The 24,025-nt window shown below is 32.5% G+C and overlaps 2 protein-coding genes and 1 pseudogene across 2 annotated transcripts; 1 reads left to right on the top strand and 2 right to left on the bottom strand.

The window, feature by feature from the left end:
- On the bottom strand, window positions 1-1,722 carry LOC125865495 (vascular-related unknown protein 1-like). Its single transcript, XM_049545690.1, has 3 exons — window positions 1,356-1,722; window positions 687-752; window positions 1-178 (listed from the first exon to the last, which is right to left on the bottom strand). Exons 1-3 carry the CDS (start codon window positions 1,668-1,670, stop codon window positions 47-49), a joined length of 513 nt encoding a protein of 170 aa, XP_049401647.1. The 5' UTR covers window positions 1,671-1,722; the 3' UTR covers window positions 1-46.
- An 8,205-nt stretch (window positions 1,723-9,927) lies between these two features.
- LOC125865681 (homeobox-leucine zipper protein ROC2-like) lies at window positions 9,928-12,639 on the top strand (annotated as a pseudogene).
- Window positions 12,640-13,438: 799 nt separating this feature from the next.
- LOC125865119 (uncharacterized) lies at window positions 13,439-23,605 on the bottom strand. Its single transcript, XM_049545290.1, has 16 exons — window positions 23,415-23,605; window positions 22,521-22,661; window positions 21,299-21,390; window positions 20,989-21,085; window positions 18,861-18,904; window positions 16,982-17,070; window positions 16,615-16,706; window positions 16,386-16,532; window positions 15,980-16,127; window positions 15,809-15,885; window positions 15,108-15,179; window positions 14,804-14,851; window positions 14,585-14,712; window positions 14,334-14,490; window positions 13,998-14,208; window positions 13,439-13,783 (listed from the first exon to the last, which is right to left on the bottom strand). The coding sequence occupies exons 1-16, from the start codon at window positions 23,532-23,534 to the stop codon at window positions 13,737-13,739; spliced, it is 1,710 nt and encodes a 569-aa protein (XP_049401247.1). The 5' UTR covers window positions 23,535-23,605; the 3' UTR covers window positions 13,439-13,736.
- Between the last annotated feature and the right edge of the window lie 420 nt (window positions 23,606-24,025).

Raw genomic sequence — 24,025 nt, 5'->3', positions numbered from 1 at the left:
TATATATACATTTTATGTAGGAGTAGCAAATTTAATTATCCATGCATCACTTTGTGAACATAGAGATAGGTACTAAGCATAATCCTTTTTTCTTCAATTGTGTAGAGTCATTTTCCTTTGTAGAATTATTCAATCCACTAGTCATCATTTGCTGGCCAGAAATACTATTTCCTTTTCCCTGTTGAAAACAAATTCCAAAAGAATTTTCTTATAGCGGGATTAAGAGTACGAAGGTCAAACTACTTAATTATCAATATAACTTTAACCATAGATATAGAATCTTTAAGTGTTTTTTTTGGATGAAATGTAAGTTATCAATTCAAATGTATTTGAAGAAATTGCATTCACAAAAGAATCTTATTGACTCTCTGAATAGTAATAATAGCGCGATGTAAAGTTAAATAGGATGAAATATTAATGCATAACTGAATAATATTGGTTGTGGTGGAATGGATAGGATCTCTCTGTCCTTAATTAAAAGTTTGAAGTTTGAGTTTTGGATATTAAAAATTGTGGTAGAAAGCGCTTTTATGAATCTGAATTAGTTGGAATATCTATTACGGATACCGGACATCGATTAGAAAACAAAAATAATTGTAATAATGCTGGTTCTTTTTCTTTATTTTACAAAAAAAAAAAATCGATGAATAATGACTTTCGTCGTACCAAACACGATGAGCTCTTACCTCAAAAATACTTGCAGAACTTTTCCCCTTCTGACTTTTAAAGCACAACTCATTCATATAAGACACCTGCAAATTAAAAGCAATAGGGAAAAGAAAAAAAGAGAGATGAATAAAATCCCTAAATAAAAGGTAAATGAAAATTAATAAAATTAATTACTAGCAAGCTAGTTATATTGACAAAGTCTTCATCAAAAGGTCCTTCATCCGTCAGTAAAGGCTTTGGATTTGAGTCATGAAAATCGAGTCAAAGTTAAATTTCCCGACGTAAATCCAAACTATTTGGAGATATCGAACACTAGCCAATAGGAAACTAAATAGTCACCACCAAAGGTCATGAAATTGTAAGTAATCATTCATTCTAAACTAAAGGTATTCGAATCCTCGAAATGAAGCTAAAGAAGGACTTCTTGGCACGAAACCAAATTAGTCAAACCTCAGAACAAACATCGAATACGACTGATAGGAAACCTAAAGAAACTAAAGTCACCACCAAAAGTCATGGTGAAGTCATGATAAGTACTCATCCATCCTTAATCAGAGTACTCGAGTTTGAACCCTTAAAATGAAGAGAAAGTAGTAGGACCTCTCAAGGTGAATTCAGATTAGTCAAACCCCAAAATAGATACCGAACATCGGTCGGAAACTAAAAGAAAAGTATGCTTGACTAACCTTGGGGCTATTGACAGGTGAACTTGCTGTATCTTCAAGATCATCATCAACTTCTCTTGCTACTCCTTTCATCTTTCTCTTCTTAAAAACAGATTTATTATTATTAATACTATTTTCATTAATATCTAAACCACCATTTTTATTGATGTGTAATTCATTAGAACATAAAGAATTTTGTTCATTAGAATTATTATTGTTGGACATAAAATCTTGAAAATAAAATGTCCAACTACTTTCTTCTTGGGAATCATAATCTGAATTTTTTGCACTATAATTAGAAAAACTATTACATGTAGAAGAATTATCCATTTGCATAAGAGGAAGAAGAAGAACTATTTTAAAAAATATATATAAGTTTAGGTTATTGGTCACTCTCAATAGAGAAATGTTGGAATTATATATAGTGGAGAAATTGATTATAGATAAAAGAATGCAAGAGAAAATAACACAAATGGTCCCTTATGTTTAGGATAAATTCAAAATAGTTCCTTAAATTTACTTTTAAACAATTTTAGTCCTAAGTTTTTCAAAAGTGTGTATTTTTTTAATAAGATAAAGAGAACTGATAAGAAGAATAGAGATGATGATAGAGACCATATTGAGAAACATAAGAATTTTATACAGGTATAATTATTATTCGGTTATCTAATACTTAACGAAGTATGGTTCTTAGATTTAATGGAAACTCATATTTGGAGGTGTTGTTTCTGTTATTTTTTTTCTATTGATATTTGACGTTTGATGCAATTATGTTATTATTATTTTTTCTACATGAGGTGTTGAGTGCATTTTTTTTGCTGATTTTGATTTATTAAGTTTTGGTATTTGTTGCAATTTCTTTTAAGGTGTTTTATCTTTTTTTTTTATCTATCTTTAATTTCCGTATGTTATAACTCTCTTGGAATTGTTGAGACTTTCCTAGTGTTTCGGATTAAAAAGAAAAGTTCATTCATAGTTTTTCATTAATCTAAGGACTAGAATTTGTAAATATTTAACGAAGATTAAAGTGCTTACTTTTAACAAATTAATAAACTGATCGATAACATATTTAATTAATGGATTATTTTAAACCTACTCTAAATATGAAATATTAAATATTTTTGTTTATTTCTCAATGAATTTAAAATACTTGCAGGCTTGGGTGGGGTGAGGGTGGCGTGGGGGTGGGGGTATGGAATCTTGATTGTGGGCCATAGGAGAGTTGAAGTTTAGAAGATGCAACAGAAAAAATAGATTTGACCTTTTATGATTTTAGGATTAGATTAGTGGAAACAAAGATTTGCCAAATCTTATTTTCTATGCTGTTATTTGCTAATCTCAATTTAATATATTGAAATGGTCATTAACTGAGTCATTAAATGACTTGGACTTTCTAGTTTATACTAACTTCTTAGAAATTCATTGCAGTTTTTACTATCTCCATTTTAATTTATGTGAAATTAAAAGAATTTAAAATATGAGAGTTAAAAGCACTTTATGTTCTATGTTAATAATTTAAAATATTTTCAAAATTTTGGAGAAATCATAGTAAATAAATTATTGTCACAAATAGTAATACCTTCACATAAAATAGAACGAAAAATCAATAAGGACTGAGATAGAGTGGTAAGTAGTCTTTCATCATTAATCAGAGGTCTCGAATTCGAATCCTCTTGGTTATGAAATCACCTTTGCTAGGGATCAAAGCTTTACCATTTGATGTGAATTCGAATTTAGTCTCGAAATTCCAATTCATAATGAATACTAATTCCAATTCATAAAAGTTGTTTGTCGATCAGTTGACTCATCCTCAATGCCGTTTAGATGTGTTTGGGTTAAATAGTTTTTTTAATGAATTTTTTGAATATTTATGAGTGATAATTATCAACACAAAATTAATGATTTATTATATAGTTAGTGATTGTCAACTCATGAGACCTTATAATTGGATGTGAATTATATTCTTGACTTCTACAAGAGACAAGTGTATAATACTGTTTGACATAACAATTTGTTTTTCTAATTAAATATATATTGAAGAAGCTTATGACAAATTAAATTTATAATCACCATTAATTAATTAGTTTAGTAAGTGAGATGACGTATGAACAAAAAGTTCCATTCTAATTATTGTCATTTGTTTTACAAACATGTCATTATCTTTTCTTTAATTAATACTCTCTCTTGTCCTTTTTATTTGGCATTTTAGCTTAAAATATTTATCATTTTAGAAAATTAAGAAGAGATTAATTTTCACTACCTCCTAAAAGGTATATAATCATTAATTACTCGTTTAGGAATAAATTAATATAAGGATAATTTAATCAAATACATCTAATTAACTAAATTTATTTAAGGTTTTTTAAAATTAGTGTACTAAAACCTTAAGGGCAAATAAAAAGGATGAGGAGTATATTTGGACCTAATTGCCCTTTTCCTCCGTCAAGAGTTGTGGTGAGACTGATAAAATCTCTCTAGCTACGTATCTTTAATTATAGATTTCAAGTTCGAGTTTTGGATGTAAAAATATTTTGACAAAAAGCATTTTTCTTCTGTAAATGGGTCTTATGTGGCATGATTTTAAATTAATCGCGGCTCCAATATAAATATCGAGTATTTTGCAAGAGAGAAATCACAATCAATTGGGACAAAGGTATATTTATCGTCAGTGGTGATATTTAATTTTGTAAGTTGATGACTTATAAAGGAACTGACAAAATAGGCCGATAGATGTTAATTGTATGATAATAATAATTATACGCATCAATGGTGATCGATGATAATGATTGCGTATATAAAAAAAAAAATTGAAGACATCATTCATACTTAAAGCTATCCACGCAAAGGTTCAATCAATTCATATTGTCTCAATCATAGGAGTACTCACATTATTGTAGGACAAAAATTACACATTGAAATTATAAGGTCAAGTATTTATCACTTTCCATTTTAGAATTTTTATGTGCAAACATCTTCATCATGTTTCCCATGTCTTTATACATTTAAATTTTAATTATGAACAAAAAAATGCAAAATTAAAGTAGTCTTGATAAAGACCTTCCAAAATTTTCCATTTTTGTAGGATATATTTTTTCTATCTCAAAATATTATTGTAATTTTAAAAAATATTTGTTATTATAAAAATCCAAGGTAATATTAATTATTTATTTTCATTTTACCATCGGTAGTAATTGTTTTGAAGATTATATCTCAACTATGGAAAGATGTCACATAAACAGAGTAAATATTCAATGAAAAGAAATTACTTTCTCCGTCCCAAAATAAGTATCGCTTTAGAAATTCAAGATTAAAAAACAGTAATTGTAATTTTCCAACACTACTCTTATGTTAAATATAACAAGTCAAAATCATTTCCACCTCAACTTTAATTTAAAAATCACAACTCCCCCGTCAACTTTGAACAATAGACATTCTCTAGAAATATCTTACAAATTGGGGTAGCTTAGTAAACTATAATTTGTATTTATTATTTTTTAAATGAGTGTAAATAAGCTAAATCGACACTTATTTTGGACGGAAAAAGTATATCTTAAGACACAAATAAAGATAAAATAATTAAAAAAAATATCTATTAATTAATATTTTCTTAAGGAGCGTATAGAAAATACGATAAATAATTTGGGACGGAGGATGACTCTCCTCAATCTTACAACCAATCCATCATGATCCCATCCCCAATTTATTTTATTATATTACTCGTATAATTATTATGTTTCCAAATATTATTACTCAAATAAATAAACAAATAAAATAAATAACCATTTAAAATAAGAGACACATGAGAAAGGGATGCATACCCACTCCATGTTGTGCCTAAAATGTGAGTGACTCCTCTATTCTCGTGTTTTGACAACACATTTTTATTATTTGTTTTTTAATTTGAAAAATTTAACTTCTCATAAATAAAATTTGGTTTCGAACTCAATATGGTGCTAGAATTAAGGTTGAATACTATGTACATGAATCATCTATTTGTGTTTTGTATTCATTTTGAAGTTTCAACTCATTTGAACTAGCGTCACGTAAGATTTTAATAGAATTTTTTCATATTTAAAATTCAAATAAAAAATATTTGGTTAAAAATAATTGTATGTATATTTATAAGAAGATTCAAATGTTAAGAATAGTTAGGAAAATGGAGTTATCAAAGTTTCAATCATTATCTAATTAAGGAATATTGATTAATTCCAAACCATTGCTCTTCACATAAAATCCTCTATTAAGACATTTTTTTTCTTGAAATAATTGGTATGGTTAAAGTAATAGAGACCTCAGTTAATACCCCCCCACCCCCCAAAAAAAAAAAAAAAAACCCTAAAAATTTGTATTTTCTATTTATTTGTACAATTAGACATAAGCTTATTTATCTAATACTAAGTTCAGTACCCTATGAACTATTAGTAGTTTGGTCGATCTAGGTATTATTTTTACTTTGTTTAGATTTAAAAAATAAATCTTGATAATAATTTTATTGAGGAATGGGCATTTTATTTGGATGATATTGCGGTGGAAATGAGAAATTATCAAGGAAATTTGATATAAATACTTTATTATAAGATGTTTTTTTTTAGAAGAAGAAATTCAACTTATAGTCTTAAAGCTGAAAAATGAAAATAAGCCAATTAATTCAAAATTGAAATTGAGAAAACCGATTCAATCCAAACTTATTCGTATTGGATTTTAATTTTAATTTTAGTTTCTTCATTCTTAAAATTATATATTCAAATCAAAATTTTCATATTCAATCTGAACTGATCGATCGTCTACACCTATATTTAGCTCATTTACAAATGAGGAAAATGGCATTATCCATGCTTCTCAAAGTCTCTCTAGTTGTTCAGAAAAAGGCCTCTTATTTATAATATAATATAATATAAGACTCTTGAATTATCTTCCATTTTTAAAAACAATTTGATCGTATTTATTACATTTAGAGATTGTTGAATTCTATTACGTAATTCAACTAATAATTTTATTGTCCTAAATTAATATTTCTGTAGGATTTTCATACTATTAAATAATAATAACATATTCAGTATTTTTATAAGTAAAATTTAGAGAGAGTGGATGTACACGTATTTTATCTCTATTTTTATCAGAAATAAAGGTTTTTTTTCGACAACAGATCAACTCAATGAAATCATTATTTGGACATGATTTAAAAGGAATGCAAAAGTAAAATGTTATGATGATAGTATTGAAGAAAGATAGGTACTTCGGATTAGAATATAATTCGGTTCTGTCAGTATGAAGTGAGAAAATACTCAACTACCTATTAACTATTAACCCTAATTCTCAACTTCCATATTGATATCCTATTTAAGATCATGTCCTCGATGAATTGAACTTATATTAGTAATAGTGTTGGCATTTTAATAAAATAATTTTAGAAGAATGTAGAGGGGAAAAAATAATTTAAAAAAAATGAGCTAACTTGAGAATGATAGCAAAAGCTTCACTAACGAAGAAATTGCAGGAGATTTAATTAGTACTACCAAACAGTATAAATTAGAGAATATTCCAAAATTAAATAGTAAGTAATTTTAGTTTCTGGTTTGAATAATATATTATTTTGATTAATATAATGTTTGGATAGATTCTATCGTTTTTAATTGTTATATAATGACGGGCAAATGATGAATTATTATATAATGAACAAAGATAAAATACAAGGGGAGGATTTATGTGGCGGAGGGTAAACGAAGCAATCACACAAAATCAATTAGTAAAGTTAGAAGGGATGTCTTGGAAGGAACAATAAGAAAACTCGACTTGAACCATGCATTCCCAGAAAAGTTTTTTATTTATAATCCGACAACTTATGCAGGAACTTTCCAATTGATCGGTTGCTGCTTCCTCAGCTAAGAAGGCTTTATTGAAAGCTTTAAAAGAGTGAGAGATAGTGATTGTTTGAAAAAAAATAATTTTATTATTTTGCAAAATAAAATAATAATAAAAAAAATAGAATAGGATGCAAATTAATCAATTTAAATTGCGGCCTTCTTTTAACAGAAATACCAATTATTAAGTAACGTAACTCTTTTCTAATCATAGTTTACATATGTAATTTAATAAATTAAAATTAAAAAAAAAAAAACTAGAGCAAGAGAAGAAGAACATAGTAACAGCAGCCGTATTCAGTGTAATTCATTTCTTTGATTAATTTTGTTTCATCGGAAAAGTTATCTATGTGTGACCTATAAATAACGAGTTTGGCTTGTGGAAACAATTACTAATATTCTACAATAGGTAGGTTGTCTTCATCACATCTGTTGTATTAGGGTGAGTTAGAATGGCGGCTCTTCCTTGAACCTTACATGAACACGAGATGTTTTGTGTATCAAGACTGTTTTGTTTATAAACTACACAATTGTATATTCATAGGCATGCATTGCATATTTACTTCTCATTAATTTAATTTAATTGTTCTTCATAGTTCTTTCAGTTTCATGTAATCTTTCCATTTTGAATTTTTCTTTAAATTTGTATTATTCTGCATTTAATCAAAATCCTCCCTCATTATAGTTTGAATCATTATTAATTTACATTTTATTATCGCGTTATTATTACTAGAAACACGCGTATTTCTCATGAAATTCATTGGAAATGTGCTCGTTGGAGGCTATAAGCCCTTTAATATTCGGAATTTATTGACCTGACTAATTTAAATTTACATCGTGTAGGATCGAAGATTGTTTAACAGGTTTCCCAAATTACAAGATGTTCCCTGAAGACAAATCAGGGTTGGAGCACTATGGATATTTAGAGGTACACTCACCAAAACTATATCATAAAGTATATGTTATTAATATATGGATATGCACTTGGACAATATTTAGTTGAAGTTGAAAAAAATAAAAAGTTAGTTGTTTTGTAAGTGATAACCATTATTTCAACAAGTTTTGTCACTATTTCAAATTGAGAAATGGTAAAAAAACACATCTGAAGTATCACGTTTTCACGAGTTTCCTATCCAATAGTTCATGTAGGAAAAGTGAACACTTGATAGTTCTGGAAGGAAACTCGTGAAAGTGTGATACTTTAAGTGTGTTTTTGACCATTATTTCTTTCAAATACTGAAGTTCAGACCATAAGTTGTAAAATAATTAACTTTAGTATTGGTCTATGTTACTCCAACTCTTCAAAAATATCGTCTAGTGTGTGTCAGATCCTTCAGAAAGCTACGCATTTTTTGAGGATCCAACATTGGTTTGCCAACATTTCTGAAGCGTCAAAACAACATAGGTTATTAGCAAATAATGAATAGTATCTATCTATAAACATCAATATCATGACTATTTAGGCAAAATAGAACATATGATTGATTTAGCTAGTCTTTCACCATAGATTTTGAGAGTAGTTTTTTACTTCAAATATCTATTTAGCCATGAAATTTAATAAGATTTCTTCAACGACCTGTTTTTGTGAGCCAGTTTTTCGGACTTCCACTCACAAAACTTCAAGTATAATGCATGTCCAAACTCCACACACGCACAACTTCAAAAACTCAAATTTTCAAGTTTCAACTTCATAATCTATTTGTTGACGATAGCCTGAAATTTTTGTACATGTTGTGAATTTTGATATATAAACTTTGATTTTCTCAGTCAATGCAAGTTTTGGAAAGGGAAAATATGCCAAGAGCAAGTGATCTACTTTTATCAGTTTCAGTTTGTGCTGAAACATACAAAACCAAAATTGTTGATCTTGCCTTAGCATCAAGTGAAGAACTAAGACAAATGGCTCAACAACAAGAACCATTATGGCTATTTGACACAAATAAGCAAACTGAGGTACTCAATGAAGTTGAATATAAACGACGATTCGCTCATCTTGATCCAACTTTAGAGGAAATTATCAAGTTCATTGCAAATGGAGGACCTATTGACATGCCAAACTTTAATGGAAATGTCGATATTGAGATGGGAAATTCATCGATCCCCTCTGTTATTGAAGTGTCTAGAGCTATTGGGATCGTACTTGTGGATCCAATCAACCTCGTGCATATGCTGATGGATGTCGTAAGTTACAGATAATCTTCTATGTTGTTCAGACTCTTCTAAAGTAGTGCATTTTTAGAGGATCTGACATCGGTGCTGCAACATAGCAGATAACCATAGTATTATTAACTTTATTGTTCTGAGTTTTGTCAATCAATTGAAAATATTATGTTTTTGTGTGTGTGTGAAAACAGGACAAATGGTCATGTGTGTTCTCCAACATTGTTTCAAAAGCAACAAATCTTGGACTTCTATTGACAGGAAGAGATGGAAATTTTGATGGAGCTTTACAAGTGGTAATCTAAAATTAACACTTTGTCTAATCTTTTCTGAGCTACTAATCCACCCTTTATGGTGTGGCCGCAACTAGTGATGTTTTGTGCACTGAGCTGCCCTCTTTGTTGAGCTACTAATCCATTCTGAATCATGTGTAGTAGTAATAGTAGTAGTAGTAGTAGTACTCTCTAGCATGTTGCTTCCAGCTCGAACTATGTATACATATAATATGATTACACTTATTCTGAACTCACAGACTCTAAATCATTGATTCATCTTATAGCAACCACACACAAATGCATCCTTCTTACTTCAAAATTCTCAATGTTTGTTATTTCAATCATCTAAGCAAATTAAGAGATTGGTTTTTTACGAATGATATGATTCGAGCTTAAATGAGTAAACATAGTCATCAGTTGAGGATTCATATAGCAGACGTTAACTTGTTTGGAACTGAGGTGTAGTGGTTGTTGTATGGTTTTTTCTTTTTCAGATGTCAGCACAATTTCATCTTCCTTCTCCACTTGTTAGGCCTCGGGAGGTCTATTTCGCGAGGTACTCTCGACAACTAGATTTCAACACTTGGCTAGTAACTGATGTCTCCTTAGAGAGTGTTTATCCTAATCCATTAGTACAGTATAAAAGAAGACCATCAGGATGCCTAATCCATGGACTTCAAAGTGGACTATCACTGGTAAAACTGAATACTTCTTAATCATGAAAATTTTAAGTTCCTATTTGATTATTGCATTATAATCATAAAGATTTGGATGTGAAAATTTTAGGTGACTTGGGTGGAGAATAATGTAGTATGTGATGGTTCGATTCCCGAGATGTTCAGGCAGATGTTTAAATCAGGCGTTGCATTCAGCGCGAAGCGCTGGATGCTGACCATGGAGAGACATTATGACAGATATGCAGTTCTGCAGAAACAACAAAATCAACTATTGGGACAGCCTTTGCAAGACAACAGTAAGCTGGTTTGCTTTTTTTCATAGTCGTTTTCATTCGGAAAAAAGGTCAAAAATACCTCTTTACTATATGAAGTATCTTAATTTTGTGCTTCTGTTATAATTTGAAGCCATTCATACATATATCGTTAGCAGATCATCTCGTATTTGCCCTTGATCCTAACGAACCTCTAACCTGAAGTTCGGAGGATACTTTTAGACCATAGTGAATAATAGAGGTAAGATTTGTGGAGTTCTTTTCCTGAAGTATTTTTGGCACACAGAATCCACTCTGCCAATGCTGGAGCTCTGTAAAGTAAAGAGTAACTACGAGACGATTTGCTAACAGCAAAGGGTATGAATGTCCTCAAAGTGTAACAGAGGATACAATTAAGATATTTCGTATAGTAAATGACCTTTCCATTTTTGTGAAGAAAAAAAAAAAGAACTTGATTTGGTACTGATTCATGGGTGTTTATCGCGTTATCTTCCATATTCTTAGACGTAGGGAAAGGACAGAAGAATTTAATGAAGCTGACAGAACGAACGATCAAAAGTTACAATGCTATCTTTAGCTCATGCAATGAAAACCAGTGGATGCCCTTAAGTATACATGGTGGTGAGGATATATTTGTGAAAACAAACATGAATTTAGATGCTCCGGGAACCCCTCGTGGTGTTGTAGTAATGATTTCAACTTCCATATGGCTACCAATACCACAAAACGACGTTTTTAAGTTCCTTCGTGCAGGAGGAAATCGATGGAAGGTACTCTTCAACAGAGTTTTACCTCAACTTATACTATGTTCTGCTATCTGTGTTCTTAACATATATTTTTGTAGTGGGATTTACTCTCCTATGGATGTATGACTCGAGATGCACTTCATATTCCCTCAGCAAGAGACCCTGCTAACTCTGTTTCACTAGTCATAGTGGAGGTAAGACCCCATCCGTTTCAATCTGTTTGTCTGGTTTTGACTTGTCACGGAGTTTAAGTAAAGTTGAATCTTGTAGTCTTAAATTAAAGAATTGTATAATGTTTCAAAATGTATTCTAATCTCGTGGTCTTAAACATGTCATGTGGAAAGTTAAAATTAAAGAGTTGTTACAAAAAGGAAAGTAAGACAAACAAATTGAAACGGAGGGAGTAGTATGTTTTGAATATAGAATTATTTTCTCTTTTGTACAATGGTTTAGTCTAGGTCAGCTTGCAGCGACCTCGACTATTCCATCGGATACCTACTACTTCCCATCAGTACAAGTACCAGATAACTCTCTACCTATTAATAAGGCAGTAGCGGAAGCAGGATTTTTACCAAGAGGTTCATCATCTATTATGTATACATAAACAAAATCTAACCATATATATGCAATGTGATTCTCTGATGATGAACCCCCTTCCGCCCGTTTAGCTCCACCATGGCAAGAAGGCTTAGGTAGATCCTCCTCTGGGCCGAAAAGGGATTCATCCGGGCATCTTTGGCAGAAAATCACACTATATATATAAAGTCAAAAGTTTTTATGAGCCCCCTTAGTGAAGATCTTGCCTCACGAGGTACCTGCTACTTCCAACCAATACAACTACCGAATAACTTTTACCTATCAAGAAGATTAAATCAAACGGGAAGAAATCACCTAACATTTTTTTTGTTTACAAATTCTATGAGGAATAAAGCAAAGTTTCTAATAGTTTTCTTGATCAATATAGCCTCCCAATGGAAGAACAAACAAGTCAGAGATGTTTTACCTACAAGAGAGCTTTACAGATTCAACAGGAATGTACATAATTTTTGCACCAGTTGATGCTTCAGCTGTGCAATACATTATGGAAGGCAAAGACTCTGATAGTGTAGACATGTTGGCTTCAGGATTTGCTGTCCTACCTTGTACTTCTGAAGGAAGTATTCTAACAATGGCATTTCAGTTGATGGATGAAGAGATATCGACCCCGGAGTATCTTCCCCCACACTCAGTGTCTACAGCAAACAGACTCGTGTCGGAAACAGTTTCCCTTATCAAGGCTTCGTTGATGTTCAACTCTGCATTTTGAGACATTGTTTTGTTAGTAGAGAATAGAGAAAGTTCAATTGGGCGCGATTTTACTTGTGTTATTGAAGTTGTTGGCATGCTTTGTTGCTGCTCCTCATATCAACTCTATGATATCTGTTTAGTGGCAAGAGCAATTGTTTTTGGTTCAATGAAAAAATTGGATCATCTGACCCGAGGGTCTATCAGAAACAACCTCTCTACCTCTCCCAAGGTAGGGGTAAGGTCTGTGTACAGACTATCCTCACCAGACCTCACTTGTGGGATTACATTGGGTATGTTGTTGAAAAATGGGATCATCTCCACTCGTGAAGACTCGGAATGATGATCCAAGAGTCTATCAAAAACAACCTCTCTACCTCCCAATGTAGGGGTAAGGTCTGCACCAAACCTCACTTGTGGGATTACATTGGGTATGTTGTTGAAAAATGAGATCATCTCCACTCGTGAAGACTCGGAATGATGGAGTTATGCCTACTTCAGACCTGAATGTTTGAACTAATGTCAACTTCAAACATTCAGGTCTGAAGTTTGGGACTGTCAAGTCTAATTTCAAACCCTAGTGATAAAAGTTTGAACTGCAAAAGCAATGTACCAACTTCATACATAAATGTCTCACATGACCCAATGTTCTGCCTTTTCTCTATTTAGAAGTTGTTTTAGACCACAAGACTCAAAGTTATCTTTTTCTTTCTTAAACTCCGTGTCCAACCAAACATCTTCACATAAAGATAGAATGATAATCTCTGTACCCAGAAAAGAAAAAAATATTGCATTGATGTTAAGGCAATTAGTAAAACCAGTATACCTATTAAAGTAAGAAGTCATTTAAAAACCAAAATCATACACGCCAAAAAATAGAGTTTATGTACATTTTCCTATTCTAATATTCCAGCATTAAGCAAAAACATCCCTCTGATGAACTAATTTTATTTTTTTTGGGTACGTCGGGAAGCCTAAATAAATCACTTCAAATCTCTCATAAGCTACATGGATTGAATCAACAAGAAGAAGAAACTCCACATCTTTGAACAGCACCTCCCAGATTATCGAATCTTCTTTGCCCAAAGCACATGTATCATGAATCACAAGCAACTCCTGGAGATAAACTAACTTCCAGGAAGAACATCCATAAATGAGAAATCATGGGGCGGACCTGCATATCATGTTTTATACATCATTAGTAACGATTCAAGTTTTCTTTTATGAAAGATCAAATTTAGATAACATTAAGTTAGCTCAATTGGCAAAGGTTGAGGAACTTGTACATCATCCCCGAGTTTCAAAGGACGTGGTTGGCCCAAAGAGTTAGCTCCAGATGGATTTCTCGGTCATCCAAAAAACTGAAGAAAAAGTTATGCACAGCTTACCTTCTTGTGCACCTAAAAGGTAAAATGGAAGGTGCGAAATCATTTTAGTTCCCCCTTCACTCCAGTTCACTGTGCCAAGTTTCTGCATCCCTTTACTTGGAGATTCACATGGGCCCAAGATAGACAAACATATAGCAGGTTCATTCATCAGACCCAAATAATCACGTGCACGCTTCCAGACCCTTGCATCTGAGATTCGTGAACGTGCAACCTGTCAACCAGATTGACCAAATTATTAAGCTTAATAACCCAAAATCTCGGAGGCATTTTACCACCATGATCAAACTGCTGCCATGGAAGCCTATTTTTCTCTGGAAGGTGATAGCTTACACTAACCTTTGTTAAGGAAACACGGGCCCTGGGCAACAGTTCCCGGTGATATGTGGCAAGCTTTGCAATGGCAGTCACAACAAAACATAATAGCCTTGATTGTGATGATTTTCTGGATTTTGCGGAATCAGACCCAAGAGCTGATTCACGCAGACGCACACGGCTTATGAGCAGAAGGAAAACATAAAAAATCAGTAAAGAGTGGCATCTTAAAATGAATCTCTGATGTTGTGCGAAGCAGTCAATTCACATTTTACCTTGATGAAAGGTTTTCATAGAGAAGTAATTCCAAGCTCTCAAAGAGTTCACGAGCAGCATCTTTGTGGGTTTCACCACCACCTCCATGCTCCCCGATTGCCCAGCATAGTTGTAATGCCAGTTCAGTCTAGAGAAAAGTTTAACTTCAGTCAATTCTTGCAGGTTAAATGAGATAGATAATATGTCTTATTGTGTCTTGGGAAAGAAGGTCCAGTCACCTTCGACGGACTATCATAAGCTTCTCCAAGTCTGTCCACTATAGGCTTCTGCACAAACATAAGGGTGGCTGTGAGCACATGAAATCGAGGAAAAGGGAAAGTAAAAAGGAAAGAATGGGGATAGCGGGTCTTATGATTCATTGTGAAGAATTTAATTATAAAAAGTTAGAGATGAGATACGGAAAAAATCAGAAACAGAAGATGCGCTGGTCATGCAGGAATGCACTTTATTACCATTCTAACCATCTCGATGTTGAATTAATATACAGATTAAAGGTGAGGATTCGCTAGGTGTAGACAATACCTTCAGAAGTGCAATGAAACTGGGAGATCGATTAAAGCCAGCAAGCATGAGCTCTAAGATCCTCTTTTGAACCTACAAATATGTGTAGGATATATCATTAATTAAAATTAAGTACACTCAGAGAATAAAAACCACTAATCTGATACTGTACAAAGGTGACGTCAACACAAAGGGCACCAGCATTAGAAGAAGGATCCTTCTATAAGAGACGGACCGTAACTAGCCCGTTCAAAAATGCTACCCTCTTTCTTTCTTTCTTTCCTTCCTTTTTTTTTTTTGGTATCAGTGAAGTTATCCTCTTTCTAAAATTCTAAACAAGGTCGGAAACCGGAATTATATTTCCAGTACTAGACACCGTGGTTCATTGCACATATATCAGTTTTGATATAAACTTCAATGCCTTGGAACAATTCTCTGACTCAAAGAAAAGCAAACTTCATTTTTAAAATTTGAAAGTCATGAAAAGGCATGAAAAGAAGAAGCAAGGCAATTTGCTCTACAGGAAGGAGTCACTGCACCTCTGCTCTACAGAAAGGGAACAATAATCCAAGTACCTTTAAAATTACATAGCAAAATAGAAAAAATGCTTATGCTAATTTATAGAGCTACCATAGGAAATTCCTCCAATAGAATATTGCCTCATCAACATGAAAATAAATTTGAGAAGGCACTCTTCAATTTATCTACATGCACTTAGATACCTCGTACAAGAATAACTTTTCTGGGAATAGATTGGAATATCTTGCCATAAGTAGGGGAACCAGAGCACAAATAAGAGCTGCAACAGAAACGTTATGAATCAAGCTCTTCATAAAGTTGCTTCCTCGTTTATATAGCGAAAAAGCTCTCCTGCATAAATGGATGGAACTTACAATCATTGACTTCACGGATCGCTATAGCAGTATACATATCAAGCAGCCGAGGTGTCATTCTCAGTGCTTGTTTCAGCCTATCAGACATAGACGTGCTAACTGCTGCTTGTAGAGCCACAGCTACTGCAGGAGAAGCCCAATGACGCTCCTAAAGATCAAGAGAACCATGAACGATTCAGATTAGACAAACTTGGTAAGAGAACTAACTATAGGATGATCTAGTAGATGATATCATCAGAGAGAGCATCAAAAGAAGCATGGATTAACATATTGGAAGTGTGGCACTGTTATTTGCACTTTTTCTAGCTAAATAAGTGATACTGGTTTTACTCCGAAGTTTAATTTCTCTTTTAATAGCATGCAAACCTGCAGCAATCTAGAGCTTACGACATAGAAAAGACCATACAGCTAGACCATCATTCTCATCCTTGAGCAGCTCAAGAAAGAATGGCTCAGCTACTGCCATTGTGGAGCTATCCTCAGATTCAGAGTCCGCCCCTCCATCTCCTATGGTTGATCCTGTATATGCTTCATCCATGAGTGCTAGCAACATCTGTTACCAAGAGGAATCTCTACAATCATATCCAAAATTTGGAAATTTCAATAATTCATAATTCTGATGAGTAAATAACAACCTCTGGAGCTGAACTCTTCTGTATTGAAGCTATGCTACTGCCAACCAGTGATCCTGAACTCTTTTCCACCTTTTCCAGTGCCACAACCAATACTGGCAAAAATGAAAATGTCTTATAATAGCAAAAAGAAAAGGAATAACTAGAATGCACCACAATTGGATCTTTATGGCAACTTGATAGAACAACAGCTTCAAGTACAAATATACTAACTCTTTCGACTAAGTTTTGGTCAGATATCACTTTGCAAGATCAAGCATATGTTTGGAACAATTCAAAGAGTAAAATCACAACCCCAAACCTTACCATTTTACTTTTTTTTCTCCTTTGGGTAAGGATTAGCAAGAAAGACATAAAGTAACACACTCACTAGGAAAGTCTACGATTGATGGAAATAGTGGAAGAAATGACCCCTGGGAAATCAAACCAGGAAATACTCTACGAAATGCTTTTTCCAATCTGCATGAATGATCAAAAGTGTTTGTTAAGTGCAGGTTCATAAACATTAGGAGAATTAAATCTGTCATACTGTATAAGATTAAGTACTCCATACAGAAAATTCTGTTAGCCATTGGATAAGAAGAAAAAAAAAATGTTGAGGAGAAACTAGCAGAGGAAAGGCACTATACATTATCCTCTTCAGTTACAGTCTGCCTCTTTTGACAGTTGATTAGCAACCATATTATTTATCCAAGCATAAGTACAATAGTCCAAAAATTGAGACATCAAATGTCGCAAAGTGTACTGTCCATTCATGACATGGATTAGCATGTTGGAGAAGGTAAGAGGTCCCATAAGAGTCAATTTCTAAAGCTGAAGGACACATGAGAATTCAAGCAAAACTTCTGCAACCATGGAGAGGTCACCTACATCTATGATGGCAAATCAAATTTGGCAGAATTTGGTTAACTATATAACTACAAATCAGAGAAAGCACGAACACCAAATTTTAGGTTACATACGGGAGTGGAGTCATACTCAAGTTCAACATGCCAACGGTTAGGAGCCAGGACATGTGGTTGATACTTCCCTATACTTCTATATTTTTTTCTAAAGATTTAGACAATTCTCTCTAAATTCAGACATGTGTACCATTCTTTTCAACACTGAGCACTAGTTCTGAACTATTTCTTACTGAGCACTAGTTCTGAACTATTTCTTCTTTCTTTAGGGCGCAACTGGACCCTTGGAAAAAGAAAATTTGATACTTTTTAGGATATACAATTATTTCAATCACTTTTATAGGACCAAGTTTCATATCAGAAAAGAAGAGGAGAAGACTTCTGCATTAGATTTAGACATTCAGTCATAATAATGTTTTCCAAAGCACTTTTAAGTATGTTAGACACTTACTATACTTCATTGTAGGTTTTCATGACTTGAACATAATGTTTGTGATGCTAAAACCTGAGTTCGACAGAGTTCTCCTTCATATGTTGAGCTAAAAAATCAATGTCCTTTGATAGATTAAATTCATAAATTAGCCCATGTGTTATTCTTGTCGTGTCCCCCTTATTTTCAAAGTTTTTCTGGCTTAGTTTGTGCATCCAAACTAAAAATGGTGGTTTGATCGTGTTAGTATCTGATCCTCCTGTGAATAGCCCAAGAGGCAAGTGAGGCAGTTTCTAAATTTAAGAAACTCAGAAAGCTAAGATTTTGTCGCTGTAACATCTAACCCTTGAAGGATGACACTACTACAAATTTTTTCATGGCCAAGAAAACAATTAAGGAGTCCCTTCATGGGCATTGCCATCACAATTATAACTAAAGTGCCATCAATCAGAAGAAAGCAACTTTTCAGTCCTTCATGGGCATTGCCATCACAATAATAAATAAAATGCCCTCTGCAGGCATGTGCAAGAACAAGCAACAGGTTCTACTATCTGAAAATAACTAATGGCTCACTCCATTTAAAACCTATGCAGTTGCCAAAGTCCAAACAACAGAGCAGCAACCAAACTGTTATTATTAAATTGACAAATCTTGGTGCCATGTAGTGCAATAAAGGAAATCTATTTCAGCACAATTTACCAACAAAAAAACAGACAATAAGAAGCTGAAAAGAATAAGGATATTAAACCAAATTACTTTCTTTACAATTCAAAGCCAAGGTTTGATTAGCCAATATAAGATACAAGAGCAATGAAATAAGAGAAATAACATAGTACCATAATCTATCCATTCGTTGTCATAATTCTATAGAATTCCCCATCTTTTATTAATAAATGAGATATGACAATAAGACTTACTTCTCCCCATTCCATGCAATTAGCTTCAGCAATAATGGGAAAAACTGCAATGTCATGAGAGATCAGATTAGCGTATTTGCATGCTTCCTAGTGCATATAAACATCTAAACAAATATATAGACAAAATGGCCAGTAAATCAGAAACATTTCATAGATATTGTTGGCTGATGGAGGATTTCCAAGAAGATATTCTTGTCATCAAAGATGTGATCCTCTAAGATGAGAAGATATTCTTCATATCAAGATATGATCCTCTAAGATCTTAGGATAATTGTGGTAATCTAGAATATCATATCTCTGATTCTTTCTCTTAATGTAAAGATTTAGGTGATTCTATTCCACAATCTTTTATGTATATATAAAGCCATGTACATGACATAGAAAGCAATGAATGAAATTATTCAATAATCTTATTCCACAGATATCAAAACCTTTTATGCAAACATCTTTTGTAAGTACATTTTATGGAAAGATCTTGTATAAAATTAGAAATAGTTTGCACTACACAACCACAACTAAGAGAAGATTCAAAACTAGTTCAGGTTAAGATGAAATAGAAGGCTAACATGTGCATATTAGGTAAAGGACAGCATCATATGCAGGACTAGTACGAATTTGCATGTTCAGCAAAATTATGCTCCTCCTATTTCAATTTATGTGGCATAGTTTGAACATACACGAAGTTGAGAAAGAAAGGAGTATTTTTTAGGACCCGTTTGGCCATAGATTTCCCAAGTAATATTTGGAGAAAAATTTGGCAAATAGTGTTTGTCCATACAATTTGCCATTATTTAGCAAATATTCCAAATTCCCAAATTTGGGCCAAATCTCATTATTTGAGATCTTTTAAAAATTGAAATTTTACACCAAACTTTTATCCTTTACAAAAACACCTTATATAGTAGTTGTTTGCGTTGCATTACATGATTTTTAACGTGAACACCAAAGTAGTGATGAAATATTCAATGAATATAAAAGTGATGATATGGTTGTTGATGAAAATGATGAACAATCGGCTAAAGGTAACAAAGTCATGTGCTTTGTCTACTTCACGATGTATGGAATGATGCTTGTTGCACTCACTCCAAACTACCACATTGCTCCAGTGTCATGGACACTACTTGTTATTTGTTGCAACGAAGATCCAATTGACTTGTAATACAAACTTATGGTTAGTTTTGATAGTTTTTAAAACTTATGGGTATAAATCATATTTTTCTAAAAAAGTGAAATGTGTTTCCCAAGTACTATGGCCAAACACATGGTGAAATTTCACCCAAATTTTCATCCAAATAATATTTGCCAAGAATATTTGGAAATTTATAGCCAAACGCTAGCTTAAACTTGCGGTCTTAAACTGTCATAATATCTGAGTGGCTATAATACTACTGAAACTTGTAATCTTAAACATGCTAGTCATTTGGGGTAAATTGGAAAGTTTAAATTAAATCAACTTTAGAAAGTTGTCATTCTTGAATTCTTATGGAACGGACTAAAAAGGAAATGTTGCCACATAAACTAGAATGGAGAGATTAGCATATATCATATTTGTTAGACAGATCAATAGTGTTAGCACATTCAACCCATCATAAGGTTACTGCAATATGATTCATATAATCAGGGTAAATCAATGTGTTAAAGCTACAGATGGTCTATACCAACATGTAGAACTGTCACATCTACTTTTGTCTTGATACAGTGCAGGTGAAGTAAACATCCCATCCCCTCTCCGTTATTTCTGTATTTAATACCGTTAAAAAAAAATGTAATTAGTAATAGATATCACTGTTCTACATCCCTTTGTGCATGTAAGAAATTTTTTTATTTATTTATTTTTTTTTTTTATCAAAAAAAAATTTCTTACATGCACAAAGGGATGTAGAACAGTGATATCTATTACTAATTACATTTTTTTTTAACGGTATTAAATACAGAAATAACGGAGAGGGGATGGGATGTTTGCTTCACCTGCACTGTATCAAGACAAAAAAAAATTACAGTACCACATAATTATATCAAATTAACCCTCTTTCAAAGATGCTATTCTTCTATTTTTACAATTGATGTCTTGAGCATTATACCCCCATAAATTAGAATTAATTAACAGCAACTTGACTTGAATATGTACCTGGGGAAGCAAAGTAGGAAACGAACTTGAAAACTTTTTCTTGTTTGCATTCAGAAAGTCAAGGGTTGCCTCTGCAACAACAGGGTCTGCAAACTCACTGCAGTAAGCATTAAGAATTGCTTAACAAATCCACGAAGTAGAGTGATTTAATTATGTTATGTCTGGTAAAATAAAAATATATCAATCTACTACATCAGAAGAAGGAACTTCTAACTGCATGCTTATAACATATTACCACAATTATGAAAGGTTAGGCTCAAATGAAAATCATCAAACTTTTAACAAAGAAAAGTAATGATATTCTCCCTACCGGCTCAAGCATGACTTAAAAAAGGTCCGTAAATTAGGATCAGCATCATGCAGGACCACATCTCCAAAGTCGAGAAAAAACTGAAGTATAGCCTATATAACAATGAAAAAAGACATGTTTAGAATTAGTATATACCTTGTCCTGGGAGGGGAAAAAAACACGATAGTGGAAATAAATGCTTACTTTGGAAATACAGCCATAAAGTGGCTCGAATTTAATCATGTATCAGAATACAAGGTAAATTCAAAGCCATAGGCATGAATTCCTTAAAGAAGTACTTCGCATAAAAGAATTTCACTATAGAAAGTTCAAAAATTATCTTTCACATATTAGTGTGACCTTTATGTAAGCAATAAACCGGTTTAATTAACTACGTAGAGTCCAACTAAAGGTTTATGTCCAAGTGTGCAAACATAGGTAGATGGAGGTACATGTATACATGAGTGCCTGTCAAGTGTGCGGTATACCCCATATCCTCCTTCAACACAGATAAAGCTAGTGCAGAAGAAGTTAAAATCTAGCTGAAATGATTCCACCAGCCAAGACTCAGATTTCGGAACCTTTTCAGAACTATCTGAAAAGACGGGGTTTTTTTACCTCCGAGGTTACTCGTGACACAGTTATCCCTTTTGATAATAGCAGCACTGGTCTTTTTTAATCTCTCTCATTGTCTTGCTGTTGTAAGCTCCACCGAAATTATGCTTAATAAACTCTCTCTTTCCAGCAAACTAAATTATTTGATTTAAACAAGCAGTAATAAAGGAGAAATTTTACCTTCTTCCTACATAAACAAGTATCTGATAATCTCTCTCATTGTGTTGCTTTTGTAAGCACCAAAGTTATGCATAATTAACTGTCTCTTTCCGATGAACTATACTATTTGATTTAAACAAACAGTAAAAAGGAAAAGATGTTACCTTTCTTCCAAAAAAATAAGTATCCGATAGTCTTTATATTAAGAACATTCCAAAGTTCTAACGATTTCAACTTATTAATATGCAAAATGCAGTTAGAAGTTCAGTTCAAATAGCACACAAGATAAGGCAATTAAAAATGAGAGATTTTACCTACCTCATACTGAAACAAGTATCTGATAATATTATATAAATATCAATTTTTTAGAAGTTCTTTTAATTTCAACTTATTTATATGCAAAATGTAGTCAGAAGTTCAGTTCAAATAGCACACAGCATAAAACACGAAAGCACGGGAAAGAGTGTACCAATAGAAGAAGGCCATTGGAGGTTTGAGACTGCGAAATTGAAGAAAGACATCGCTGAAATATCCTATTCAGATGAGGATAAACTCTAGCAATCAAATCTTCTGACTTCTCACTTCTACATAAATCACAAAGACTTTTGACCTGAAAATGACAACATAATCAACAATTCAACTGCTACAAGCAAACATCGGCTATATAAATCATCTATATCAATTATCTTCAGATTTTTCACTTCTACATAAGACTATTGACCTCAAAATGAACAACACAATCAATAATCAACTGCTACACCTCAATGAGTTAATATTGGCTATATAAATCATCTATATCAACAATCTTCTAATTTCTCACTTCTTCATAAATCACAGACTTTTGACCTGAAAATGAACAATACAATCAACAATTCAACATCTACACCTCAATGAGCTAATATTGGCTATATAAATCATCTATATCAATAAATAATCTGCTAAGTTTTCTCTTCTACATAAGACTTCTGACCAGAAAATGAACACCACAATCAACAATTCAACTGCTACACCTCAATGAGCTAATATTAGCTATTAAAATCATCTAAAATCAACAATCTTCTAATTTCTTACTTCAACATAAATCACAAAGACTTTTGAACCTGAAAATAAACAACACAATCAACAATTCAACTGCTACACCTCAATAAGCTAATATCGGCTAAATAAATCATCTAAAAATCAATAATTTTCTAATTTCTTACTCCAACTTAAATCACAAAGACTTTTGAGCCTGAAAAAAAAAAACAATCAACAATTCAACTGCTATACACCACAAATCCAAATCAATATCAGATTTATAATATCATATTTATCGATTAAACAATGTGTGTGTACGGAAAGAAAGAGAGAGAGAAAAACTGACGGAATTGAGAAGAGAAGGATCGGAGGCAGGGTCGGTGACGAAATTGGAGTCTCTAGCACTGGAAGATAACGACCTCAGATGAAAATCGAACTGTTTGAATTTGTCTTCTCCGGTCATCATCTGTTTATCGATATACAAAGCAGCATCAATGGCGAAACTGTTGCATACCTCTTCTAATTAATTCTTCTTCTTTTAAGTGACGAAAAATTTGGAGAAGTAAAAAAAAAAGGCATGATAAAAGGAATGAAAATTAATTTATATGAAAGCAATTATCTTATTGAAAAACTAGTAGTATTGTATTTAATTACTATTTTTTTAAAAAAAAAGTAGAGGGACAAGGGCAATTTAAAATTCGAACTCCATTGTTATTAGAAGATTACGAAATTTAAGCATTTCAATTCCCAAGTTTATAGTTTAATTGAAAAGATTTATTTGGTAACTCTAGCATTTTTATTTACTGTTTTAGTATTTGAACTCGTTCTATTATACTCCCTTTGTTCCTAATTACTTGTCCATTTTGACAAATCAAGAAATGATAAATTCATTATGTCAATAATTATTTTCTTAATATGTGTATCAATTCAAAAATGAACAAGTAATTAGGAACATGT

This window comes from Solanum stenotomum, chromosome 5, assembly GCF_019186545.1.
Source record: "Solanum stenotomum isolate F172 chromosome 5, ASM1918654v1, whole genome shotgun sequence".
Lineage (NCBI taxonomy): Eukaryota > Viridiplantae > Streptophyta > Magnoliopsida > Solanales > Solanaceae > Solanum > Solanum stenotomum.
The sequence above is the reverse complement of the archived record's forward strand: the minus strand, read 5'-3'. Positions and strand labels throughout refer to the sequence as shown.

Excerpts from the sequence above, each read along its gene's own strand:
- LOC125865495 (XM_049545690.1), bottom strand. The coding sequence starts at position 1,670 with ATGCAAATGGATAATTCTTCTACATGTAATAGTTTTTCTAATTATAGT. Across the intron at positions 753-1,355 it reads CACCTGTCAATAGCCCCAAG|GTGTCTTATATGAATGAGTT; the intron begins GTTAGTCAAGCA and ends TTTAATTTGCAG. Across the intron at positions 179-686 it reads GTTCTGCAAGTATTTTTGAG|GGAAAAGGAAATAGTATTTC; the intron begins GTAAGAGCTCAT and ends TGTTTTCAACAG.
- LOC125865119 (XM_049545290.1), bottom strand. The coding sequence starts at position 23,534 with ATGATGACCGGAGAAGACAAATTCAAACAGTTCGATTTTCATCTGAGG. Across the intron at positions 21,391-22,520 it reads CCAATGGCCTTCTTCTATTG|GCTATACTTCAGTTTTTTCT; the intron begins GTACACTCTTTC and ends ATTGTTATATAG. Across the intron at positions 21,086-21,298 it reads TTTAAGTCATGCTTGAGCCG|TGAGTTTGCAGACCCTGTTG; the intron begins GTAGGGAGAATA and ends TGCTTACTGCAG.